Raw genomic sequence first — 20500 nt, 5'->3', positions numbered from 1 at the left:
TCACTTCCCAGTATAAAACTGATGATGTCTCCTAAGGAAGGCAGTATCTAGGGGATGCAATGAGATGTGTCACCAAGTCCAGACAAGCGTGGCTGTGCAGTATGTCGCGCCGCAGACATGTCTCCAGCACCACATACCACACATTCAGGTGTTCCCCATGCGGCAAGGGAGCAGCATGGGGGGGGGGGGGAGGTAGGGGTTGACCCCTGGATATCCAGGGATCAAAAAAAAACAAGCAAAAAAAAAGTGGAGCGATGCATGCAAGGACAACATGTGCCACTCAAACTTGAAGCCTCCTCTGACTCCCATCCAGGCTCCAAGCAGCAGGATTGCTACTGCTGCAGCCTTGGGAGCCTAGTACTGGCCCCAGGCTCCCCTTACCCCATGTAGGGTAACCTGTCACGCACCACAGGGTGCATGGCACAGGTTTTCCCCGGGAACAACTAGCAGCAGCGCAAGGTGTCCCACTGCTAGTTGTCCACAGGGAACCATACATCCATGCTCATATGGATGCAGCCTGTCAATAAGCAGAGTTGTAACTACCAGGGAAACCCTGCTGGAAAGTGGGGGTACGAGCATCAGAGAGGAGAGGGAGGTGAATGTGATGGGAGGGGAGGGGCATGTCTTACTGCTCTGGGAACCTGGAGAAAGTTCCTGGGTATTGCTGCTGCAGCATGGTCTGCTACAACAGCACTGCATCTCCACCACCTGACTGTTGCTGCAACAACAGATTGGGGCTCCTGCTGCTGTTGGGGTACTGACAGTTGGGGTGGAAAGTAGAGAGGAGAAGCTGCTGCTTTGCTTGCCCCCTTCCTGCCCTCCAGGCCCACAAGTTATGCTATTGCCAATAGCCATGAAGGCACTACGATAATACAAAAATTGAAGCCATGTATCTAAAGACATGGCACTCTACATACTCGTGCACTGGTGAAACAGAAAAACCCCAAAATAGCATGTATTCTACTTTGTATTCTGTTGGTCCTCTGCCAAAATAAACCTCCATAATAGAAAACAGGGTCATTCTTTTAATTCTTAGCTAAGCCCTGAAATGATTGTGGTAATCTTTAGTTAGGAGATGTTTGCAAGTTTAAAAACTGCTCTACATGAACTGTTGTAGTAATCATTGCTTTTTTAATATCCTTTTGAATTAGAGTTTATTACTGGTTCAAACAGGGCTTTATATTGGTATCTTTACAGATGACCAATAGGGCAATAAAAATTTTATTGGGAAAAAATATTGTTTTGCTTCATCCTGCATTATCTTTTCTTGTAAGAGTCATAGAGAAACAAATATAAAAATATAAAACAAAAATATGGCAAGGGTGTAGTGAGGTTACTTCATGGAATGATTCTTGATTCATTGTAAAGAAACCAACACAAATATACTTGTGAGTGGTATTAAAAAAAAATCAACAATTGAAAATGACACAGAATATTGAGCAAATGTTCATTTGAGAGAAGCAAGCTATATTAAAAACTTCAAATATGGGTCTTTTTTTATTTTGAGGGAAGCAGCAGAAAATGTACATCCCAACCTCCCAGATTGTATCAACTCTGGATAACTACTCTTCTTAGTTTTTCAGCATTTAAAATAAGAAAAAGTCAAATGATCAAAAGGGCAACTAGAATAACTTATGCCATAGTCATCTCTCAACTGTTTTCCTGATTTAACCTCTACTCCAAATATTCATTTTAATTAAATCTATATATGAACACTGACTCCTTTAATTCAATAATATAACCTTCAAATAAGAGAAAAAGTTGAGACAGACATTGCTACAATGTGCATGCCTAAAAGAGACAGTACAAGGGATCATGAACTTCTTCCACATCAGCTTTGAAACCACTTTTACTACAAACTTAATTTTACAATGGCAATTGCAGATATGCAAGGTATGTTTGGTTTACTGGTGCTCTCAGATCCGGAATTCGCAAATGTATCTTCTGTAAAGTGCTTGTTATCTATGTAATTTCCTGTAGGCCCAAATGGCATGCTAGTTACTATCCAGAGTTAACTAATGTTGAACTATTTGGATTCATTAGTAGCATGGAGCTCCTTAAAAGTGCTATATATTATGCAGCCTGGGGATTTCCAGGAAAGCTTCATTCCTGGGTGTCAACACTGAGCAAATGAACAGGAGCAACTTTGTTACCTGTCAGCTCTGTGTTCCTGAGAGAGCTCTGGCACCCAGCTTGCTAGACTTACAAAAGGACTTCTTCTATTCCGCCCCCCACACACACAGACACACACACCTCATTAACCAGAACTAAGCAGAAGAAAAGTTTAATAGGCACCTCAGGCCGTACATTCCCTGGTCCCACTATGGGATTGACTAAAACTCTGTTGTCAGGTTAGGGAATGCTGAGGCAAGAGACCAAGTCAGAGGGGATATGGGCAACATTTGAATAATGGTTAAGGGTTCATCACAATGTCCAGCCCATTGGAGCCCTGACCACAAATGCTGTCATACTTTTCCCAGAATGAATGGTGGATGTCCTTCCCACAAAGTTTATGAGCACTTCAATAATCCCCTTAAGTCTTTTAACAGGCTACAGTAAAATCTGAGAGTCATGCTAAATTGAGGCTTATTCACAACAGGTAAGATACAAAACCCTGACGCTGCAAGCCATCTTGCAGAGAAGAAACAATGAGGTATCCCACCCAGTATATCCAAATTTTTAGTTAGCTCCTAAGTGCCTGGTTACTTCTTAACCTTATGTTTTTCCTGGTTATTAATCTAATCTTATGTTTTTCCTTGTTATTAATCAGTCTAATCAGTCAATACAAAAAACAATTATTTACACAATTAAAAGAATGCTTTGAAGAAGCTGAACTGAGGGTATAAAAATCTGTAAAAGCAGCAACCAGTGTGCTTCAAGAGAGAGAAATCTTGCTGACGCATCCATTGTTGTTCTCGAGAAGCTGGGAAAAACAGATGGTCTCCCTTCAAGGATCATGCTGAGAACTTCGCTTGTCAACAAATCACCCGAGTGCCTCGGAACAGTGAGATTCCAGCTCTTGCTCTCTCTTTCTCTCTCTCTCTCTTTCTCTTTTTCTCTCTAGGCATAGATTTCTGAACCTGAATTGTATTGGTTAAGCTTGAGCTAAGTTTCCCCAAATACTCCATGAAACTAGGCTAATATTGCAATCGTTTTGTTTGTTTTCTTTTGAATGTCCATTACCACTAGTACCATTATAAATTTCATATATTTAGCAGTAAATAACTTTTATAGTCAAACTGGTGGTAACTGGATATATTTTTCCTTCTCTACTTCTCCTTCCCCACGTGCCCTGCAGCAGCGCTTCTTTTACCTAAGCCAAAGATCCCTGTGAAGCCCAGAAATACTGCAGGGTCTGCTCATCAAGAGGCTACCACTACTAGGACAGTTAGGGCAAAAGATTGGGACGTGCTAAGTTTGAGACACATAAGGGGATCAGCTTGTACAGGCTGATTGACCCATTTTGGCTCAGATGTGCCCTTATGAACTGAATGCTGGCCCATGAGGGTGTCAACTAGACACCCAGCTGGATTCAGAGGTGTTCTGTTTACCTGTGTGCTTGTGTCTGACTGCATTTTATTGTTACCTTAATTAACTGATTCCTGGCCCATGAGGGTGTCAGCCTGTCCATGCTGATCAACCCAGCCAGTTCAGGCATGTCACATTAATCTGTGTGTGTATGTGTGTGTGTGTGTTTGACTGATTTAGTGGCTGGAGGAACTCAGCCCCACTGAAACTGAGTACTGCAAGATAGCTCCATTGGGAATGAGGACTTGCAGAAAGGAGAGATACAGCTCCATATAGAAACACAAGTAACACAAGCAGCACATTGATAGAATTACAAAGACCCTAAAAACGTATCCCTAATTAATGAGCACACCCCAAAGTGATGAGCAAATCTAGTAACAACTTTGTCCAGCGATTAGTGCTGTAGCATAGAAAGATGGTAAACCTTGGATCACTGCCTCCTTGTCTGACATCTCCTTGAATTAAGATGCTTGTATAACATGCAGGCAGAGTATTTCCAAAGAATTTTTTTTTGTGTGCATTTGAAGAGAAGGATGAGGAAAAAAAGCTTCTGTACTGCTGATGAGGGATTTTTCCCCCAGCTAACTCACTTGAATCTTGTACTTATTTCAGCTTTTTCCCTTTTATGGGAGCACTTAATCTAGTTTTTTAATGACTGAAACTTTTTCTTGCAGGCCTTAAATAATAATGATGGGACTGTAATTATTTTTTATAATACTCATTCACACATGAATCCTTTCAACATGCCTGAGGTGCTACATGGACACTTTAAAATTAAACATAACAAAATTGATATGAGAAAAGCAAATGAAATTTTAAAAAGCTTAATACTGAACACTATTAACAGAAAGGCTGCTTTGGAACCTCAGAATTCCAATACAAAATCTGAACAAGGATACATTCCTATGAGTTATTTCTTGCCACCCTGTTATACCCATTTCATTAGTTCAAGTGAAATCTTTCCTTATGCCCTGTGACTAACTTTTCTTCTAAGAAGCAAGCCTTACATTCTTTTCCTTTTTTTCCTTCAAGCTGTCTTTTTTTCTTTAAAAGTTTCCTATGATTTTCTTTTATATATGTTTTAGTTTACTTGTTTAACTTTCAGGGAACATAAACGTATCTTAGGCTCTTCTGTGGATGTCATTACTATTGCCAATGTGTTTAAGCACCTCGCAAACTTTAACCATTTATCTTGTTATAAACTATAACAAATAGGAAAAGATTATCATTTCCATTGTAATGATGGGAAAATATGTTGAACAGCATTGTAAGGAGAAGTCTGTATATCTGGAGTGGCTCCTGTACACAAGCCAGTGATTACTTCCAGTTGCTACCACTGCTGTGCCCGCAATTTCACAGTTGTGGTAAAAGCCATTTTTTTTCACCTCCTTACCCTGGTCAGGTCCCAGAACAGTCCCTCTCTAGTTATACCACTCATGAGAAAGAGATGCTAAATGACCTGTCCAGTGGCACACAGCATGTCTGTGATGAAGAAGTAGCTTGAATTCTCCCAACTCCTAACAGTAGCACATGCCGTCCTTCAGCAATCTGGACAGGGAACAAGCTCTGAAACTTCAGGTCTCATCAAAAAGCAGACAATCTTGGGAATTAAGATACTGATAAAGAAACCCCAAATCAGGAGACAACAGATGTGGTTAGGAGATACACATAATATGCTCCTTGTGTGCAGTTTGCAGTTGAATGGTGCACAGATGTGTTTGAAATATTCATAATGTCTTAACACATTCAACTTCTATTTGACAACAGTGTAAATTCTTTTTCTTCTGCCCTAGATTTTACAGTGCGGTACTTAATTATCCTTGTTAACAAGAAGCCAAAAAAAAAAAGAAAAGAAAACAAAAGGAAGGAAGAAAGAAACATTGCCAATTAATCTTGTAATTATAAATGACAGGACAGACAGTGGATTCCAGGAATGTCAGGAAACATATCAGGTACAAGAAAGAATCAACTCTCTTTCAGCAATTCAGAATAACTTTGGTAGATTGCCTTAGTAAAGATTTCCTAGTTCCACACAGTTCTGAGGCTGATAATCAGGGCCGTGTGTAGACAAAATGGGAGGCATGTTTGCTAGACACTTTAAAGTGCTTTTGCACCATTTTAATGGTGTCAGTGTTTGCACACCTCGATGACGTATCGTGCATTAATTTCAGCCATTGTAGAAAATGCGAGTGGCATAATGCGCCTTAAATGACTTGGGGTGCAGCCCCAACAGCTGTGGAGTGAAGCACTCGGCTCTGTGCAGCTCCACAGCTCTGCAGGATGCCCTGCAGACAGCCCAACAGCATCCCAGGAAATCAGCTCCGCCCAAAGAAAGTGGCAAGCCTGATCTTTCCCTCCTCCCCTCCCCACAGACCTGGAGCCTGTCTGCCTGCCTGCGGTGCACAGGAGCTTGGTGCTTCCCTAGTAGTTGCAGCGCTCCTGGGATCACCTGAGCTGGGTGCCTGTGGGCAGGTCCCTCCTGACAGTGGGGGGACACCACTGCTGGAGAGGAAAGCATGAACCTCCCCCCGCACACAGCCCAGGGACTGCTTTGCCCACCAGAAGCTTGCCCGCTTCTCCCTGCCAGAGAAGCAGGTAATTCAGCAGCTGTGTGCATAACACAGGGGTTGAATCATCCCTAAACTGAAGCGGTGCTTTTTAAAACCTGCTGCTTTAATTTAAGGCCATAGTTTCATCTACACATGCCCCGGAAGAGTATATTAAAATCACTTGAGTTTAGCCAAGATTTTATTTCATAGACATCAGGGCTGGAAGGGACCTCTGGAGATCATCGAGTCCAGCCCCCAAGGCCAGAGGGCTGCCGAAGCCCGGGAAAAAAAAGAATAAAAAAAATACTTGAAATTAAGCTGGGAATGAACTGTGATTATTTAGTTTTAACTAAAGTACCTCTGGACATTTTTTTTCTTTTCAATTTTAATACCAATTCTTAGTTTTCACTAATATTTTTGCTTTTGCTTTACATTTTTCTTGCTTTTCAAAAAAGCTTAAGAATTGGTCATTGGCAAGATACAGTTTGGATTAGTGTCTCCTAGTTTGACTGCCAAAGATGCTGATAAAGAAGTTACTTCCAGGACCTCACCCCAGATGCCAGAGATCTCTGGGGCACCATATGCACCTGCTCCTCCATCACAAATGGTTCAATATCAGGACCTTATACATTTGGTTTTTAGACTCATTCTTCTCACTGAAATTATATGGAGATATAAATGCTCACCAACTTTTAGAAACCAACTAGGGCTTCACTGCCTTGCTTTCTGCAGCTTATCTATGAATATAACGATTTAAAGAGTTACTGAAAATGGTGCACACTTCATGAATTATGTCCCTTCTCCCTTTTCAGTGCTGTGGAATTGGGAACAGATCAAGAAAATGGAGGATGTAGGAAAGAGCAATAACTGGAAAGAAAGGTTGTTGATTGGTACCTTAGAGTAATGAGGTGAAAAGATAAAAGCATATAGACATTTTTAAGTGCAGGTTAGAAAGATACTTGGCTTGGGGTGTTGCAGACAGGGATGATCATTGCTTGAGCAGAGGGTTGAATTAGATTAACTTCCAAGGTCTCTTCCAGTCCTATTTTTCTATGACTGTCTGATTATTTTATATAATTCTGTGAGTGTGAAAACCAGTGCATAGTGGATGGAAAGGATAAGCTACCAAGTCCAGATCTATTTTCACAGTTTGAGCTCCTATGGTCCCCTGTTACAATGCTCCTCAGTGCTGTCAACATTGAGTCTTCAGGGAGAATGGATGGATGCACAGGGTGAAGAGCAGTGTAGATAAACCAGGAGCAAGAAGGGGAAATAAGGCTTGAGGCCAATCAGAATGCCTTAAAACTTTTGAAAGCATTAGGTAGTCCTTTAAGAGGTCTGTAGGCAAGGGGCTGCCAGACTTTAAATGCCTGCTGACATTTGTTCTGAATTTTATAATGGGCACATTCATTTAACTGTTGCTTTCCAACAGTTCAACTTTGTTACAGCAATGTTTCACTGAGCTCTAATAAACATCATTTGTGATTTATCTGAGAAATCTTTTTTGTAGCTATTATATGTATGTGGTAAGGGAAAGGGTGTATTAATAGAATGACTGACAGGTGGTTTTTTATTTTAACACTTCAGTTCTCTGTTAGTCACAGATCATGCATGCCAGTTCTGAAGCTGATAGGTCTTTTACTGGGGACTTTAGAGGTGGCTTGAGAAGAAAATCAGGCTTGTAATGAAAACCTTAATGACATTGCTGCTACTGCTGCTCCATAATACTAGTTTCTCCCTGTGGCAGAGTGGGAGTCCCTAACTAGCCACAGTGCTAGTTTCCCCACTTGGCTTTGGGCACGCCACCCACCAGACTCATCTGCCATGCCTTTTTAATTAATTACAATGTTAATTAAGGCGGGAGGCTGCCCATTCTTGCCCCAATGCCAGGGGGCACTATCTGCAGCTCTGATCCTTCCCTACACCACAGCCCAAGCCTTGCAAATGGCATCCACATATGTTAATCTCACTGGCCCCATGATGGGCCCCAGAATCCTCCTAACAGGACTCCTCTAAGATCCCTCCATTCAGGCGGCCTATCCTGCCCTCATCCCAAGCTGCCTAGCTCCCTGAAACTATTTCTCCTCTTGGGCATGGTCCCCCCCGCCAAGACCTTTGGCAACACAGGCCCTGGCCTTACCTCCAAGGCCAGTCGGGACCCCAGGCCCTCAGCTCTGGGCATCCCTTGTGGTGGGCCCCTGGCCCTTTTGACCATTCTGGTCCTGGCCTCAGCATTGACCAATCAAGGGTACTCGACATCAGGTCTCTGAGCCTACAGCTCCACCTCACTCCTGGTTCCGCCTTCCAGCCCTGAGTTACCTCACCCAGTTGTGGGGAAGGGGTAACTCACACAATGGCTGGTGTTCCAGAGTCTCACAAGGACTCTCACTCTCCCCCCTGGAGCAGCATGTCATTGTGCTATATATATATATATATATAAAAGCATACTGGGCTCTCAGCCCTCTGGTGTTCCCCCCCTTAACTGGGGTTCCTCATCTCCGCCCCCTCACTTGGGGCTCCACACAGCCCCCTCGCTACTCATTTCTGCCCCCTCACTTAAGGCTCCACACCACCTCCTTACTTGGGGCCATGGGGCTTCCCTCCCCGGCGGGCTTAGGTGGCCATAGCCATGCCTGGCTCCAATTACCTTTCCTCAGGGTCTTGCACCCCACAGGGCTGAGGTGCCTCATCCATGCCTGGCCCCCGCTCTCCCTCCTCAGGGTCTTGCACCCCACAGGGCTCAGGTGGCCTCAGCTGTGCCTTGCCCTAGATCTCACTTCTCAGGGTCTTGCACCCCACAGGGCTCAGGTAGCCATAGCTTTGCCTGGCTCCAGCCACCTCCATGGTTACATGACCCACCCAAAGGTGAGGGCTAGGGTTAAGGAATCCCTACCCACCTTTTACCAGGGTGGTAACTGGCCTGGAATTTCCTGGGAGCTCCTGCACCACTGAGAACCTCACCAGGTCACCCACTCCCAGCCGGGTGCAGTTTTAGGGCATGCCCAGGACCAGGAGCCTCCAAACCATTCCCTATAGCTTCTGCCCTTACTTCCAGGATGATACATGAACCCTTGCAGCCAGGCAATGTTGCTGCCTGGCCTGCCAGCAGTGAACTGCCCTATTTATATGGGCAGCCAGAGATCTAAAATGGCCACCACAATCAAGAACCTGCTGGCTGCTTGGCTCTGCTCTTAAAGTGACAGGTACCAACAGTGTCCTGCCACACACCTTCCCCCTTAAAAAGTAGTTCCTGGGGGAGGTTTCCCCTGATGCTCCTCCAAAGGAGGCTCCCCTCAGAGCCTGTGAGAGCCCTGAAGTGGCGAGCACCCCAAAGGTGCTCCACCACACAACTTCCCGCTTAAAATGATGTTCAGCAGCTTCACTTGGCTGCCTTCCCTACTGGCTTTGCCCCAGCCTACTGTAGCCCCTGCCACATGGTGAGCACCCTAAAGGTGTTCTGCCACACTCCCCTTCTGGCAATTTAACAGCAGCAATACTGCAGATCAAAAGGGTCTTCTATGAAAAGAGAGATAGCAGCAGAAATTTATCCAAAGTGTGGGGGTTCAAGTTCCCTAACAGAGGAAGTAAATACAGGAGGATTTGATAGTTCTCAGCTGATGGGCAAACTGTCAGCTATTATTGAAATTGTGTATAGCATCAAAGGCCATGACCAAGACCATGACTGTAGGACCAAAGAACATGACAACATCCGTAATGGAGCTCCAGTGTGTGGATGACAATGCTGTCATTCGTCAATCTGAAACAGAACTCCAAACAATTCTTAATGTATTCTCGGAAGTCTACAAGAATATTGGCCTAGCTCTAAACATCAGGAAAATGCAAGTTCTTTACCAACCTGCTCCAAATGGAGAAACTCATCCCTCCATCCCATTCAAATCACTGGAGAATGCTGGAGAACATGGATCACTTTGCCTATCTTGGAAACCATCTTTCATCAAAAGCAGACATTGACATGGAAATACAACACCGCTTGAAATGTTCAAGTGCAGCCTTTGGACATCTCAGTAAAAGAGTCTTCTTAAATCATGTCATCCTTGCTGAAACGAAACTCTTGGTTTATTGAGCCATTGTCATTCAAACTCTGCTGTATGGCTTGGAAACTTGGACCACATACAGAAGGCAGGTCCCCAGTTGATTGTTTTTTTGGGACCTTTGCCCAAAGCTGTCTCCATTTTAAATAAAGCTATTGCAAGAAATGTGTGCAAGTAGTGTTTGTTCCCTGCTTGCTCTGGCTAATGAGTAACAGGATCCATGAGCAATTGGATCATCATCTCCCTAGTCTTTGGGCATCACATGGAGTCGGGGTCTAGCATATTCCTTTCTGTTTCTAGGTAAGGTATTATCTGTGAAAGTTCCAATGACTGACTGAGACCAAAATAAACATGTTATTCCATATTATACTACACTGAAGCCAAACAGTATTAAAATTTAGGAATAGAGGGACTAGGTGTGATGGAACAGAAGAAACATGGGGCAGGATTGTCTGTGCACTCTGAATGATCAGAAGATGGAAGCATCTCCATAACTTAGCAAGGAGGGTGACTAGTCATGGAGTACCTTCATTCTTGCTTTCAGGGAAAGTAGAATTAACATAATGTTAAAAGATTTAAATAAAAAGCAAACAGAAAACATGGGACCAATGCAGGTTGGGGAACAGATGGCTTCTAGCCTCCATTATGATGTTTTACTATCTGGTTCCTACTATACATAAGAACAGCCTTTAGGCTGCTATAACTTGTGCTAAGCATCTAGTAGCATGAACTGAACTAATGTAGCTGATGTTAATAGAGTGTAATAATAGCAAAAAATAACCATGTTAGTCTTGTCCTGTAAGAAACTTGAAAACTCCATTTTGTATCCTTCTGCTTGACATAAGTGAATGAACTCTGCATAGCCTTTATGTATGAGCATGTGTAAAAGGGTGAATGCTGACAGAATGGCATAGTGATGGGAGAAGAAGATTTAACTGTTTCTGTAAGCAGCAAGGCACCAAATGTAAGTTACCAGCCAGTAACTAACTAACAAATGGCTGAAGAATCCCTTTGAAACTTGATGGCACAAAGGAGATAAAAGAAGAAGAAATTCTGCCAGACGGGCAACAAGAACACTCCGAGGCTAGCATAAGCTGAAGACGAAAGAAGAACAAACACAAAAACAGAAGCTGGCTAAGGAAAAACCCCAAAGCACTGAAACAAAGAATGCCAATCCCTATAAAAGAACACTTTGAAAATGCCAAGTTGGGTGAGTCTCTTTCTCTACTGCTGTTTCATCAGAGCACAGATGCATCTGTTCACCCCGCTCCAGCTGTTATCTTTAAATCTGATATCTTCAAATCATCATCATCTACTCAATAAGCCTGGGTTGGCCACCCTGGGCTGATTTTGAGCAACTATTGCTGGTAACTATATCTGGTGTATGAAATGGTTGTTTTGTGTATGTGTGTGCCTGTGTGTAATGATGTGTATGATGACTTGTGTGCCTTTGTATGAATGGTGTGCCCGAACCTCTAAGTCTAATTCATATAATCAATAAATGTGGCACCTTGCCTTACCCCCCTTTATAAAGTCTTGCTTATAATTTAAGCAATTAGGTTAATTTAAGTAACATTTTTGGTGAAGAATGCATGTGGGGGTGAATAAGGTTCTATGTTGCAGTTATTGATCAGTTGTGTGTTATCTGTACAGTAAGTTTTGTCTGTATATGTGTTTGGCTCTCTCTTTGAAAGTGTGCACATTGCCCGGTGGTAGAAATGCCGGGTATAGTGGTCTCAGGTTAGACTGACCGCTCAGAAGAATAGAGGAATACTTGGATACTTGGACAAGTTGTTTGACTTGGAAAGCCCACCTGTGGGTTGTGGTTAATTAAGAAGCTCACTTTGTGGGTTATGGACTGTCAGGGTAGTCTGGACCTCCTATAGAGAGGGGTCCATTGCTTTGGTTTTGAATTAGTTTTTGGACTTAGTTATCTTGGAAATTGGGCTTTTTGGCACATTTTTACAGGCTAATATACTGGATTTAAATAATAACAAATGGTAACTAACTTCAAGCAGTAAGAAAAACACAGGAAACGGAAGTTAAGATGTTCAAAACAAAAACAGTAAAGAGTGAGGCAGATGTAAAATAAATGTTGAAGATCCCCTGCCTACATATCTGCAAGATATGAGTCTTTTAAAACAAGTGCTGCAGTGATTTGGACATAACCCATTGACCAAGCAGGCAGTAAGAGATGCCTGTACCATTGCAGATTTAAAAGACAAATTCAAGACCTATATGCAGATATATAATATACTACCACACTCCATAAAAAAGGAGGCTGCAGCAATGTTGCTTTTATGGGAAGCTACTAAAAATCTGTTCCTCTGTCTAACTAACTGTTAGGAGGCATTTTAAAGGGGTTAGCTAAAATTTGTAGTAAGGTAAAGTTGTATAATAATTGTAACTAGGTTTGTAAGTTTTGTGCAGGGGAGGTGGTTTGTTACTGCTGACCAGAAAACTTTGTTTGTCTGGGTCATGCAGAGTAGTGGACATGAGTACATGCTGTGGTTTGCTTGGGATTAAGTAAAAACCTCCTCTTGTGTTGGCAATAGGAAGCTAGGAGAGAGCAGGGAAAGTCATCTCTCTGCTGGAAAAGCTGTGTAAATGAAAGGGTCCTTGAAAAGGGATAGTCTTTTATGAATGGATACAAGAGCAGTCGTGTTTTCTGTGAAGTTTGTAAGGTATAAATTACAAGAGCAAGTTATGGCAAGGTAAGGTGTTATGCAGGCAGTAGAGCGTCAAGGAAATCAAAGACAGTTAAAGAAATGTAAGATAGATACTTTGGGATCCTGTGTGCCCCCCCCCCAAAAAAAAAAAAGAAAAAAAAGAAAAGAGGCAGCTGGTGGCACAAAAAAAGGTAAAGTATGTTACTGGACATCTATTCAGGCAGTGGGAGAGAATTTGTGATTGGAAGTGAGGGGAAACTTGGTTCTCCACCCCACCTCTCCAGAACAGTGAAATGCCTAAAAGAAATAGAGATTGTTACAGGAACATAAAAGCTTATTTTGGGAAACATTAGGGTACAGCTGTGTAAACAGAAATCAGTGCCCCAAATTACTGCATAACAATCACCCTGGGGAATGGGCAGGGGCAAATATAGGGTGCCTTAAAACCCTAGCTTCCACCGCCTTGTGGGTTACCCTTAATTGGGAAAAGGCTAGGGGGAGCATACCCCAACAGAAAAACCTTTAGTAAAGGCCAAAAAAAGAAAAGAATAGAAGAAAGTAAAAAAATGGTCTGGGAGGCAGCTGTTATGAAAAAAAAGATGTGAAAAGTGTTTTAAAAAAAAGGAAGGAAAAAATAAGAGATAAACAGTTTAAATGCTAGAGCAGGTAAAAGGAAAGAGTAAGAATGTAATTTTAAAAATAACTGATTTAAAGAAGGGGAAAAGATACAGTTGCTTTAAAAAAAATTTAGGTCCTGATCTCAGAGGGCATGAGGTCATTCTGTGGTCTGTCTGGGTTAAGTACAACAACTTCTATTGCTGGTCCAATAAAAAGGAGGAGTGTTATATGTTTGTTCTGTGTGTGTATTGCAAGGCAGAAAAACCGCTAGAAATAAATATCTGCAATCTCATTGGTAAAGAGGGTGAAAAAAGTTTTGTTTTTTCTAAACTTCCCCTCACTCTTCAAACATAGTGTAAATCTTTTAGAAAGGAAAGTGTTAACAATTTGTTAAGGCAAAAAGAAAAAAAAAAGGTGTTTATAAAAACTTGGTACAGGTCAGCACTGTAAATGTGTAAATATAAATAATATTTTACTGCAAGTTTTCCTTGGCAGATTGGTGTGTGTGTGTTTGTTTGTTTTTCTTTACTCTCTCTCTCTTTTGCAGAAGCTATAGTGTAAAATCTAATCTAGTAGCAAAGGTGACTAAAGAACTACCAGGCCATCAACAGCATTTTCTTCACCTAAGCCATGGTTTATCATCACAACAAAATTGTTTTTTCTGTCTGTTTTGTGTTGTTTGTCGTGTTGTGTTGTTTTTGTTTATTTAAAGGATTAGTTTAAGTTGGCAATAGTTTAAATGTATATAAATATCATAAAGTTGTAATAAACATTATGAGTAATATTCTCTCTAAAAATCTGTCTGTGGATCCCAAACCAGAACACCTCCGTCCAGTTGGACTGGAAAGTTGTTTTAATCTTTGAAACAAAAAACAGCAATTCATATAAAAGTTTTAAGTTGTAAAGTTTACTTGTTTAGCAAAGTGGGATTTAGAAAAAAAAGTAATGTGTTTAGTAAATAACCTGATAAAATGTTTTTAAGGCTATAGAAGAAATCTCATTTGTATTTAAATACTATTTATAATACCAGCATAACAGGATTTGTGTACAAACTGTATTAACCATTGTTTTATTAAAAAAATTGAGAAACCTACCACATCAGTATTTGCATAAAAAAAGTAAGAAAAGTCTTTATTGATTAAAGCAAAATACAAAATGGACGACCCACGAAGTGATAAACATGGATCAGTTTAATAATGTGGGAAATACCACCAACTACAACATCTATAAATGGTTAGCACAATTAAAAAAAAAAATTGGCAACCCATTTAATGGGAAATTAATGATCAGTTATGTATTTTTATAACTGGGATAAAAAAGAAACATACTTTGAATGTGAAGTGAATTGGACTAGTGCATATCATTAACTTTCTTAGAACAGTGGTATATAAAATATAATTAGAAAAAAGAATCAAAATAGATACATGTAATAACTAAATGCGGCACCTTGCCTTATCTCCCTTTATAAAGTCTCACTTGTAATTTAAGCAATTGGCAATTTGAGTAACATTTTTGGGGGGAGAATGTGGGAAAAAAGGCATTCTTGTTCATTACCAGTTGATAGGGACATCTTCCCCAATCTCTTATCCTGCCCACTTAATCATCTTTGGGGCTCAGAGAGGTAAAGCAAAACTTATTGACTGTTTTAAATCATCTAGAGTTTTATTTTGTATAAGCATAATTCTCAGAGAACTATATTTGCCAGTATTCCATCTGTTTCATATCACAAAAATAACTACAGTAAGGCTGAGAATTTGATATTTTGAGCTAACATCTTTCTACCAGTCCCCAATTAGTGTGTAATTTCAGTCTTACAAATATTCTATTTTTACATGTTAAATAATATGCTTCAATAAACAGTTTTTGCCATGCCAGGATAGTTTAGGAAATTGTACCTTATCTATGATACAAAACATTAATAAAAAATCATTGTTAAAAGTAAGTTACTCTATGATACCATCAATTGTCCATTAGTTCAGATCTCATTACCTGTTATGAAACCGTCTTACACTATTGGAATAAGATATAAGCAGACTCACTTATCCAAGGTCTATGGACAATCAAGAAAAGTTAAAACTCCAAATAATAAGCAAGTTGAAGTCTATCATAATTAGTCTATCAAACAGCAGGGACTACCAGAGAATTTTTACAGTAATCTGCTCCACTAGAGATATATTGAACAAGGGGAAATTATTATTTTCTTCCAGGCTTCATCTGATAGTCATATCAGATGGAGGAAAAAGGCCATGTTGATAACAAAGGAGCCAAATTCCCATCATGCTCAGCAATAGTCAAAAGAAGATTTTTTTCTAATAGCTGGCACAACTTGGTGTCTACAAATGAACCTGAGATGTCTTCTGCCTTGCATATCAACACTTAATACAGGGGTGCATATATGTTTAGGAACTACCCGTTGGCACTTTGTCAACAGCAGGCCTATATCATATTTCAAGTAAATGACTGAAAATACATTTTATGTCCTAACCACGCCATATATGAGAAATTTGGGGCCCCACTATATCCTTGTGGGTCCTCCCCTCCCTCCCTTTTGAAAAAAATGAAGTAGAAAATAATCTGATTTTGTGGGGTCCTCAACTTGAAGACCTTATAGGGACTGGTCATAACTAAAGGCAAATGGGTGACCATTTTCTTACAGTATAAAACAGAAAGATAGTTCATCTTGTTTATGCCATACCAATGACTCCTAAAGGAACGTGCCCTGCTTTGAACTTCATATCCAACCATGGTATTATATTCTGATGTTCAAATGTTAAGGGTGAATTAAAATGAATTTGGGAAAACTATAATTCCCATGAGAAATGAAATGGCTAATCCTCTCAAGTGTCAGGACCACAGCAGATACAAGGAACTACTGTGACTGCTATTCACAGAAATGTCCCTTTTCCCTCTGTTTTAGGACCTGAGCAGAAGGATTCTAGTGATACCTCCTCCAAAATATGCACGACTGACATTGAGATAGTAATTCAGTCTGGTGGGTAGCACATGAATTCCTTACATTAGCCCTTCCTAGGGAGAGAAACAAGCTCTGTGTTCAGGTGCAATTCTGGGAATCTTCCCTTTTCCATGTCATAAAGCTCTCATTTCTCACCCTGATGGGGCATACACATCATGCTATGAAACTGTCACCAGTGAAAGCCTCAAGATAAATGACCCATCTAACACTTCATACAAGTGTAATTTTGGGGAGTTTATCCTCACTGGGGAAAAGAGAAGGAAACATTTCCTTGGCAAGATTTCTTTTTAATTGCAGCATTTGAAAGTGCCCAGAGGCTTGGACTGTTGGAAATACTCTCATCAGATATGTATTAACAGACAAGAGTGCAAGGGAAGGAAGTCAAATGAGACGATCAACTGCGTTTATTACAAGGCTCTGTAATTTATCACAATGATATTGCTAACACATATATGGATCATTATATATAAATCTAATGAAATAACATCATTATTGCATCTGCTACCTCATTCTGCTATCTTTTCTCCTTTGAGCATCACTTTATTCTGCAAATAGTATTATCAAATGTAATCTTTATATACTAAAAGGCTGCCTGTAGTTTTGTGTATGCTATTTTATGTTCATAATCTTTTTCTTACAGTAATTTTTGAAAGGGCATATGACAGCATGAACAAAACTATGCACCCGAACGATTGCACACATAAAATTATATGAGCAAGATGAAAGACCAGATGTTGTACAATTCTTTATAGGTATAAATAATATACCATTATCTCAAATTTCCTCCTGATTGTAAACAAGACAAACAATGAACACAAGAACCTGAAATAGTGTGGAAGAAAGCTTCCACAAAAAGATGTCTCAGATATGAAGATTTATACTTTCCTTAAAAGAAACAAAAGTTTTCTCTTATAGTTAAGTATCATAATAGTTCCTGTATCAATAGAATAAACTGCCTGTGGGTTGTAGCAGCGAAATGCAAACACTGAAAATAAGAGAATTATTTCCTTCTCACATGAATGGGTGTTCAATTGGATGAAACATTTCTATGAAATTCAAGTTCCAGCTCTGTGTTAAAAAGAGATTCTTACCTTATAGGATTATCCATCTTTGAGACTGTGAGAAATGCTGCTAAATTAGCTGTGTAGGATGAACACACAATAAGAGTGAAGAGCCACCAACTTCCCATTACTATACGCATAGCCACAGAATTGACTGTAGATTCACCACCTACAAGAAAGCAAGGAGAGTGAACTTGCTCAGGAAATGGCATTCAAGATCACCTACAATCGCTGGTCTTTATTTGAAATTAGCCTTTTAACTACCCCCTTGCATTTCTATTAACTGTTCAATCTGCATTAATAGAATACCCTTTAAACATAAGCAAACATCAGTATGTATTTGAGATCTTGCCTCTCATAGAAATGTTCTATCAATGAGTGCTCAGGCATCCAGAAAGATATGGGACTCTTTGAAGTTAATGCTTATGTCGCGCAAAGAAAATATTGAATTGTTCTAAAATTACAGCTTTCAATGACATCTTGAAAAATTCCTACATCAGCCTTCCTTCTTCCCCTTCATAGCCCTCATCCAGACAAGTGCAGCTGTGCAGTATGTAATGCCACAGACACATTTGCAGTGCCACATACTGCACAATCAGTTGTTCTCCACGCTGCAAGGGAGCAACATGGGGTAAGTGAGGGAGGGAGTTTGACCCCTAGATAGCAAACAGTCAAAAAAAACTGTCCAAAAAAAATAAAATAAAGCAGAGCAGCACATATGGAGACAGCTCACATCACTCAAAACAAAAGCCTGGCTGGTGAGAGCCACGCTGGATCATTGCTGTTGCAGCCCCAGGAGGCCCTCAGGACCCCAGGGAAGGCTGCTGGGTCCAGCTCAGTGCTGGCCTTAGCCTCCCCTGTCCTACCTGGAGTAACCTGCCATATGCCAGAGGTCATGTGGCAAAAGCATTTCCCAAGTGAGGGAACCCACCAAGGCACAACGTATCCTGCTACTAGTTATTCCTGGCAAACCAAACATCCATGCTTATGTGGATGTGGCCACAGAGTTTAGAAAAATCCTTTTAAGAACATCCACCTAGGGTTTTAGCCAGAATTGTCAGGATCAATACCACAGAATGACTTCTAAAAGGAAACAAGCACTTCTTTAAAAATAAAGACTATACTGGCATATCCCCCTCTACCACTTAAGAATTTTAAAAAGTCAGAATATATTAGAGAGCAACTATATATTTTTATACATTGACTATGCTTCATTTAAATACTAGAACCAGGATCCCAGCTTTGTTGCAAGTTATTATTTATTATTTTCAACAAACAGTAGATTTTTTGAAGTTTCCAACATAATTATTGCTGACCTTTAAAAGACTAACCTGTACAATACAGTGGGTTTTTCCTTCTCCCTCTAGTGTTTACTAAAGGTAATTTTATGTTTATTTTACTTCACTAAACCCACTAGAGTGGCCCTCTCAGTGACATAAAGGAACAAGTGTAACAGTAAAAGTATAGCAATTTATTGTCTCTAGCTGAAATGTGACAAACTTGCAACCTATAGGGTGCATTCAGATGAGAGCGGACATGCATCTTGTTGCATCTGAGCCCTTTGAGACACTGCAAGAGGCTGGCCCTGAGCTCTAGCTCTCTCTGATGCAGATCCAGGAAGGGTTATTTTCATAGATTAACAGACATAGGGTCGGAAGGGACCGTGTAGATCTTCTAGTCTGACCCCCTGCCACGGGCAGAAAACTGGGCTCAAATGACCCCAGAGGGTAAACACTGAGCCTCCTCTTAAAGACCCCCAGGGTAGAATACATCACCACTTCCCTTGGAAGTTGGTTCCAGATCCTAGCCACCCTGACTGTGAAGTAGTGCCTTCTAATGTCTAGTCTAAACCTACTCTTTAGCAATTTATGGCTGTTATTCCTTATTACTCCAGGAGGCGCTCGAGGGAACAAGGTCTCTCCCAAACTCCGCTGGTCCCCCCTTGTAATTTTATAGACAGCCACCAGGTCCCCCCTCAGCCTTCTCTTCTGAAGGCTGAACAAGTTAAAGTCCCATAGCCTCTCCTCAGAGGGTCTGCCCTGCTGTCCCTGGGTCATGCAAGTAGCCCTCCTTTGGACCCATTCAATGTGTCACAATTTGCCCCACACGGTGAGAAAGAGAAAGAGTCACAGGGCTCCAAAGCACAAGGGCTAAACAAAGGCTCAGCGACCCCAGGTCCATAGCCCCAAAGAGCCTGGCAGAAATCTTCCTTACCCAGGTGTTTCTGGAGCGGAGGGGCAGGGAACTCCCACGCCGGTATAAAAAAGATCCCGGGACAGGAAAGAGAGGGGAGGGTAGAACCGGAAGGAGAAGGAGGAGGAGGAGGACGAGCGAGCGACAGACAGACAGACAGACAGACAGACAGACACACACACACTGCATGGAACCCTGAGAGGGACATGGAGAGCCAGTAGGAGACCCTTGCAAAGAGTAAGCCCCACAGAGGGAACTTAGAGCAAAGACTGCTGACCCGGCATGGCTCAGAACTGTTTGTTTAAACGCTGAGCTGGCAGAGCCCAGGAGAGTTTTGTACCGTAATATCCCTAATAGAGGGGAATGATAGATTTTGAGGTACCGTAAAGCACATAACAGTGGCACAAGCCAAAAATGGTGTCACAGATGGACCTAATGTGCTAAAGGGAATCATGGCAACCTCAACTAGAGGCTCAGAGAGAGCCACCAAAGAGGGACCGACCTCACGAAGGTCAATTTGCTTTGCTCTTGGCTAAAAGCAGCCGGAACAATAACCCAGGCCAAGAGTACCCGTTTTGTTTTCTTGTTTTCCTGTCTTTTTTTTTTTTTTTCATTGGAACCGAGGTCACTTTGAAAGACCAACTGGCTGACCAGAACCCGGTGGAATGGGCGAGGGTGTAGGGGTGACTGAGCCCTCAGGAATGTAGGACCTTTGCAGGACGACGGTGAGACTACTAATGGGACTACTCGTACAGGTACTGAACCAACTCCTTTAACATCGAGTCATGGCAGGTGACTGTGGGTGTGTAGATCTCCAATTAGAAATAGTCCCACCCTAGTCGATCGGCAGGAGGTG

The 20500-nt window shown here is 41.4% G+C and overlaps 1 protein-coding gene across 2 annotated transcripts in view; it reads right to left on the bottom strand.

The window, feature by feature from the left end:
• Window positions 1-20500, bottom strand: part of GRID1 (glutamate ionotropic receptor delta type subunit 1) — a 1131580-nt gene that overhangs the window by 82423 nt on the left and 1028657 nt on the right. For both annotated transcript variants that reach the window (XM_090057114.1, XM_090057113.1), the window contains exon 12: window positions 17482-17620. In XM_090057114.1, coding sequence (XP_089913240.1) covers window positions 17482-17620 — 139 coding nt within the window. The remainder of the gene's footprint in view (window positions 1-17481; window positions 17621-20500) is intronic.

This window comes from Crocodylus siamensis, chromosome 7 (genome assembly GCF_052110815.1).
Source record: "Crocodylus siamensis isolate JL-2025a chromosome 7, ASM5211081v1, whole genome shotgun sequence".
Lineage (NCBI taxonomy): Eukaryota > Metazoa > Chordata > Crocodylia > Crocodylidae > Crocodylus > Crocodylus siamensis.
The sequence above is the reverse complement of the archived record's forward strand: the minus strand, read 5'-3'. Positions and strand labels throughout refer to the sequence as shown.